Consider the following 7,654-nt stretch of genomic DNA (forward strand, 5'->3'; position numbering starts at 1 on the left):
ATTCTTAAATCACTGGGACACACTAACATTCTTAAATCACTGGGACACACACTAACATTCTTAAATCACTGGGACACACTAACATTCTTAAATCACTGGGACACACTAACATTCTTAAATCACTGGGACACACTAAGATTTTTAAATCACTGGGACACATTAACATTCTTAAATCACTGGGACACACTAACATTCTTAAACCACTGGGACACACTAACATTCCTAAATCACTGGGACACACTAATATTCCTAAATCACTGGGACACACTAACATTCCTAAATCACTGGGACACACTAACATTCCTAAATCACTGAGACACTCTAAGATTCCTAAATCACTGGGACACACTAAGATTCTTAAATCACTGGGACACACTAAGATTCTTGAATCACTGGGACACACTAAGATTCTTAAATCACTGGGACACACTAACATTCCTAAATCACTGAGACACACTAAGATTCCTAAATCACTGGGACACACTAAGATTCTTAAACCACTGGGACACACTAACATTCTTAAACCACTGGGACACACTAAGATTCTTAAATCACTGTGACACACTAAGATTTTTAAATCACTGGGACACACGAAGATTTTTAAATCACTGGGACACACTAAGATTTTGAAATCACTGGGACACACTAAGATTTTTAAATCACTGGGGCACATTAACATTCTTAAATCACTGGGACACATTAACATTCTTAAATCACTGGGACACACTAACATTCTTAAACCACTGGGACACACTAAGATTCTTAAATCACTGGGACACACTAACATTCTTAAACCACTGGGACACACTAACATTCTTAAATCACTGGGACACACTAACATTCTTAAACCACTGGGACACACTAAGATTCTTAAATCACTGTTACACACTAAGATTCTTAAATCACTGGGACACACTAACATTCCTAAATCACCGGGACACACTAAGATTATTACCAATGACCTTGTGACTTTGAACTCTAAAGTTTTTAACCATGAAGTAATATTAAAAGTTTTTGACTATGAGGTTAAATTTCATGTTTTTGACTGAGATGCAAGGTTTTGAGTTACTGACTAATAAGGTTAAGTTTTAATATTTTGATCATGAAGTAATGTTTACAGTTTTGAACATCAACTTAAATATGAAATATTTCTGATAGACATACCCGACTGTTCGTCCCCATGGTGTGGACTATAGCATGGTGCAGGAATGTCGTCGTCCGATAGGTCGCTAGTCACGCTGTTGGAACCACCTTCACTGAACAGTGACAGATCGCTGGTGTGGACAGAGCTCACTGATAACTCGGACATTTCAGACATCTGGTCGACCTCGCGATTCCACTCAAATGTGTACGGGCGCTTTGTCTCACCATCAGTAATGTTCTGGCTGGTGCTGGTGGCCTCATCACCTGTCTTGTATGTCTGAGAAAATAATGTCCTCGTACAAAATTTCGAGCAATTTAAAATGTAAACAAAGGGAATTTACCATTTTAACTGTCATTCTGATATTAACTGCTGTCTGTGTCTTACATATTATATCCATGTCAGCCAAGGAATTTCAAACTGATTCGATCATAATGAACATTTCTATATTTCCTGCATGTATGTTAGTTAATATTTATAAGGAAGTTCATGCCAGCATGAACATATACAACATATTTACTTTATATTAGCCAAAGCAATTCATACCAGCATGAATATTAAGATACTATTGCGATTGAATTATTCCTGTGTGTCAAGGTCTTTGATAAGCTAAATCCCAAGAGGGAATTAGGTGTCAAAATGCACATATATAATTAACTTTGAAGCCAAAGTAACAAAACATGGTCTTAGTTGCAGGATTATTTTTTCTATGTTTGTCTTATTAGGCCTGTTTTGTGTCATCTTTAAGCATGATAATAAAACCACAAGTCAGATATTGTATTGCCGAACCATTGATCGATAACTTACAGACTGGGTGTCCATACTCTCGCTGTCTGTTGTGAACATGGTCAGATCTTGAGAACTCTCGTCACCAGAAGTTTTAAAGTCAGAAACAACAGACTCGCTATCAGACTTTTTAGGGGGCTGTTTGCTATCCTCCTTCTTCTTGGGTGTAGGAGGCATGGCTGGCAGAGGGATATCCTCCAGAATGTTCTTTTCTTCCTTAAACAGGGCTTTATTGATCTCTTGTTTAGGTGTGTCTTTGGGTATGACAGGTGCCTCCTCCTCCTCCTCCTCCTCCTCTGTTCCAGGGGGTGGGGGAGTTTTTGGGATGGGGGGCAAGGGTGGTAGGCTAGTTTTTGGTGGAGTGGGTGTATCAGCAACGCTAGCATTCAGTGAGACTGATGGTGAAGATACGCCTAGTGGACTCTGGACAATGGCTGGACTGACTCCAAACTGAGCAAGCACCCCAGGGATGGGTGGGTTTGTGGACGTCACTGTTGCCTCACTGCCCACAGACGAGGGGGTATCAAAGCCAGGGGGCTTGGTGTAAATGTTTGGCATGGTGAATCCACCCCAGGGATTGGGCATGTATGGAAATGCTTGAGGCGGCATTCCATAAGCCAAAGGCAAGGGCATGGCCATTGGAAAAGACATCATTCCAGGTGGGTAGGAGCCGACAGTCGATTGCTGGGGAGTCTGTTGCTGCCATGCATTGGCTGTGAAAGTTTGAGGAAAGCCTGCCATCAGAGGAGGACTTCCGAAGGGTGTAGCAGACTGAGGTGGCAGGGGGGTCGGCTGCTGATTCGTCTGCTGCTGTTGGAAATCTGGAAAGAAAAACATATACCCAGCGATTTTCACAAAATTATGTTGAAAACTTAAGTCATGAATGTGAGGACAAGCATGTTTTCCCATCATGTAAATTTTCTGTAGCAGTGACCTAGACCTTCAACTGATCCCAACATATTTTTATGTCCAGATCTATAATAATCTAAGAAGTTACAAGAAATTGGGTTAAAAAATGTAGCTATAATCTGATTCTGGACAAGCCAATTTTCCCACATCATGTCAACATTCAGCAGCTGCAACCATGACATTTAACGTATGACTTACCTTCAACCTGTCTGATTAATGCCATATAAACTTGTGTGGAGATTTAGTCAAGAACCCAGAAACAAACCAAATGTTTTCCCATCATCAAGTCAAGATTCTGTAGATGTTACCTTGAATATGTGACCTTGATCTTTAATTTTTCTCCAAAAATGTGGGGTTATTAATTTCTTGAAATTTGGTCTAAAAGTTTTGGAAGAAATCTACAAAAAGTTTGAATTATGACAAATGGAAGATCACATGGACAACAAATGTACACGATGACACCAATACACTCTGCTAAAGGCTGGCATTGAAAAATATCTTAGCCACAACATTCTGTTAGAGGAATTTAAATATCTGTTCTGTACACATTGTCTTTCCATATTGGTTACTAGGAGGTGGATCATATACGTTTGCCGTAGTTGTCGTTTCATAGTACTTACCAGGAGGTGGGACACTTAGACTCATCAGACTTTGTAGATTCTGTTTCTGCTGGTTTTTCTTCAACTCCATCCGTTCCTTCCTCTTTTCAGGATCGATGTTGAGGTGCTGACATGCCACCTCATCAATCTTTGGCTTGATCACATGGAAAATCTTTGGATTCACCACCTGTTCTATAACTCTCTCTACACCCGTCGCCAGCATACCCGACCTGTAACACAGAACAGATTTCTCATAACTTTATACTTCTGAAGGTGAGGTGGGGAAGGAGGTCAGATCATTATATATAACAATTAAATCGTGTGTGCAGCAGCAAGGCTGGTAATTAGATCCAATAGACAGTGTCACATGTTAGCAACTAGTGCCCAAATCAGATAGCAATCATGTATTTAAACAAGATGCCCATGGGCCTTAACGGTCACCTGCTGTATTTATACAGAGAGTTGATTTTGTTTTTTAACATGAACAGAAATATTATTCAAAGTGACAAAAAACAATAAAAACCACCTTATTCAATATCTAGCATACAGATTTCAGACTAAAAAGTATTTGAAACTAGCACCTCTGATTCTAAACAAGGAAAATGAAGAAATTTTAGCACACTGACTCCTTTGAGCCCCACCCTACAGCCCTTGGGGGTAGGGCTGGCTCAAAAATTTCAAAGTATCAAACTGTCAACTCAAGGTTATGATTCCAATCAAGTTATTAACATGTAATATTCAAAGTATCATTTGCCATTATAAACCATAATAAATTTTGCCCCCCACCCCCACTCCTTCCCCAGTGGGTAAACGCGAGACCCTAGGGTCATAAACCTTAAGACCCTTCCATCTATGAAGAGTATTTGATTCTACCATATCTGGGTCTTGAGAAGAAGATTTTTGAAATTTTAGTCAATTTGACCCTTTTTGACCCCGCATCTCAGGCCCCTGGGGGCTTGGGACTAAACCAGCCACTATTTTTGTTGACCTTTGTCCATGGAAAGGTCCCTGCAAAATATCATTAAAATTGGTTCAGGAGTTTTGGAGAAGAAGATTTTTGAAATTTTAGTCAATTTGACCCTTTTTGGCCCCGCCCCTCAGGCCCCTGGGTGCTTGGGACTAAACCGGAGACTATTTTTGTTGACTTTTATCCATGGAAGGTCCCTGCAAAACTTTATTGAAATTGGTTTAGGGGATTTGGAGAAGAAGATTTTTGAAATTTTATTCAATTTGACCCTTTTTGGCCCCGCCCCTGGGGGCTTGGGACTAACCCAGCCACTATTTCTGTTGACCTTTGTCCATGGAAGGTCCCTGCAAAACTTCATTGAAATTGGTTTAGGGGTTTTGGAGAAGAAGTCAAAAATGTAAAATGTTTACGGACAGATGACGGACAATGATGGACAAAAGGCGATCGCAATAGGTCACTTGAGACTTTGTCTCAGGTGACCTAAAAACTAGCATTGATCCACTTATCTGAGACAAGTAGATTTCTGCATGGATTAAAGGCGTAACTAGCCCTTTGGACTGTCTTATGTTAAAACAGCATCTTTCAACTCATGTGCTATAAAATAAGAATATTCTTTCCAAAACCTGCTTAATTAAACTACAACGATATTATATGTTACTAACTGTCAAAATTTCTTAGGACTTCACCACATTTCTCTTACAATAGAAGGATTTTGTCTTCTATGGTCAACTCATTTGTTCTATTTCAAGCTGGTGGACGTTTACTTCAGGAGAATCTCAGATTAATGCGTTTACATCGATGAAAGAATAGCGAACTATCTACACAAAAGGTTAAGTAGATTACCATGCAAAACCAGAATACATAGCTGTCAAATCTCCCTCATTAGGAGGGAGACTCCCTTATTTTAACCGAAATTTACCAATCTCCCTTGCAACTTCCTCATTCAAGTCCAAACTCACACAAACTCAAAATCTACATCCTGTGGTCAAATGATCTAGTTACTGCAGGTCGTGTGCAATAATCATAACAGGTGTGTCTGAATCAAATAAATACTTTTCTGAGTTATTTCGATACATAAAAAGGGAAAGATAAATTGAACAAAGTAGTTTCCGTTGCGTTTAATGCACTTTCTCCCTCATTGGAAATGTGGAACGAGAGAGATCTCCCTCATTGGGGGTTTCCGAGGTTGACAACTTTGAGAATAGTCACTATAATGATAGACTAATACCCGCCGGTGCAATGGACTGTAGGAAAACCGGTATTTCCTTCAAGAATATTTTTTAAACGAAGGAGCATAGCACAATAAATGGATTCCTTGAATGTAAGTGTCATGTGTACCAAGTATTGAATCGGTGCAGTACTTCAAACATAGGGACGTTATCTCTCAAATGTAATGTAATTGCTATGTGTGACAGACAGGCCTAATTTCAGTATATACTGCCCCACACCATTTGTTGCTGGGGTATAAACCTATACCTTTACATCTGTTGATTTACAGTCAAATGAAGGTGAACAAAATAAACAAAAATATCCTGTTTTTGTCCATTTTTTCCAAAATCAAAATAGTGTCAGTTTGTCAACATGTTTAATGTAAGTAACTTGTAAGCCCTAAATCGTTGCAACAACAATGTCAATCCCAAATTTGGTGTTACTAGTGTGTTAAAACCAATGTATTTACTTAAGAAATGCCTGTCTATAATTTCTGAGACAACACAGTCATTTGAAAAACAAACCATGTACATGAAGGGCAAGAAAACTTCCTGAGACTGATGACCTGGGCCAGTAGATTTCTTTGGCAGCCAAGTGAAAATTAAAGAAACCTTCAGCTAAAGTAATGCTTTAAATATTATCAGAGGAAACTCGGCTAGTTCAGGCATTGATGATGTGCAAGATAACTGAATGCGCAAGATCACTAGAACTGACTGTTGAAAATTTACCGACAATCAATTTCGTGCTCTTTTTATCAATGTCAAATCTGTTATTTATCATAGTTTTATGTTTGATGTCCCTGCGCACGGCTCCCTCAATCGAACAGGTGTGCGACATGTCAGTTTATATCAGAATTTTACCATGCCACTCCTCCTCCCAAATTTTGTACATGCTACAGGAGTTTTCTCCACCTTTCTTCGCATCGACAAGAGATTACCCCATTGTACAGTTTTCCCCCAGCTTTTCAGATTGTCCTTGTCTGGACTGGTTAGATAATTACTGGTTTATCTGCCGTCGTAAGCTGTCCCTGAGATGGTTCTTGTTCATGTTTGGACTCCATACCTGTCGTGTCAGGAAACGTGACACATAACCCTCTACTCTCTGTCGCAGATTCTGGAAGGCAGGCTAAGAAAGAGAACAAAAATACATTCCTGAATTTCTTGAAACATGGAGAACAAATTTTATTAAAAATATTTTTTTTGCCTTTGAGAATATAATTACCCATGTTCTCAAAATTCATGTACTTTTTGAAAACACTGCCTTCAAGACAAAACATCTGATTCATCTACCAAATGGTGAGTACCTTTGTGTCGACATCGGCCAGGCATTCCTTCCGAAACTGGTCAAAGAGCCCTTGTGATTTGAGCTTGTCGAGGATGTCGTGTACAACTTTTGGATCAGCTTCAGTTTCATTTCCGACCTTTTTCGTTGTCATGATGAAAAGTAGGTTCGAACCTGTATGGTCCGCTTCCGTAAATGAACAGTTATTACAAGTAAAGTATAAAATATCGTATTGAATTCCCTCCCGCTGAAGCGGTGGACGCCATTTTGGTTCCGTTTACAATTTAGGCGCGTTCGATTCACTACCACATTTTCATCCACAACATTTCGTTTATTGCCCTTGTCACGAATTAAATCTCAGTTGTAAGCCTTGATCCGATTTGGGTCCTGACATTCGAAAAAACAGGAGACGCTGATTGGTGACTTCAGAGCGTTCTATAAATATCTCAAGTGAGCCCCGGGTGCTAATTTCGTTTGTAAGAAACAACCATAAATGGATATAATTCCTCCTAAGATTTTTCAATGATTTAATAAAATGATGGTTTGGTGATCCGATTTGGGTACTGTCACCTTACCTTTTTAATCACGCTAGAATTTGATGTCTTATGGAGTTTCAATAACACATGAGCCCATATTGCTATTATAAAAAAACATTTAAATTTTCTTAAAAGATGATGAAATTTTGATTAACTTGAAAAATAATCCAGGTGGCACAAGAGCGCGTTCCTATCTCCCCCTCCCCCTCCCCCCCCCCCCCCCCTT

General features: G+C 39.4%; 1 protein-coding gene across 1 annotated transcript in view; it reads right to left on the bottom strand.

Annotated features, from left to right (window-relative positions):
• LOC110460502 (biorientation of chromosomes in cell division protein 1-like 1) overlaps positions 1 to 7,170 on the bottom strand; it is an 18,953-nt gene extending 11,783 nt beyond the window's left edge. The window contains exons 1-5 of the mRNA XM_021513444.1: positions 6,915 to 7,170; positions 6,612 to 6,736; positions 3,457 to 3,665; positions 1,949 to 2,748; positions 1,165 to 1,420 (exon numbers count right to left, since the gene is read on the bottom strand). Coding sequence (XP_021369119.1) covers positions 1,165 to 1,420; positions 1,949 to 2,748; positions 3,457 to 3,665; positions 6,612 to 6,736; positions 6,915 to 7,046 — 1,522 coding nt within the window. The 5' untranslated portion in view covers positions 7,047 to 7,170. The remainder of the gene's footprint in view (positions 1 to 1,164; positions 1,421 to 1,948; positions 2,749 to 3,456; positions 3,666 to 6,611; positions 6,737 to 6,914) is intronic.
• Between the last annotated feature and the right edge of the window lie 484 nt (positions 7,171 to 7,654).

The sequence above is a fragment of the Mizuhopecten yessoensis genome, unplaced genomic scaffold, assembly GCF_002113885.1.
Source record: "Mizuhopecten yessoensis strain PY_sf001 unplaced genomic scaffold, ASM211388v2 scaffold10413, whole genome shotgun sequence".
Lineage (NCBI taxonomy): Eukaryota > Metazoa > Mollusca > Bivalvia > Pectinida > Pectinidae > Mizuhopecten > Mizuhopecten yessoensis.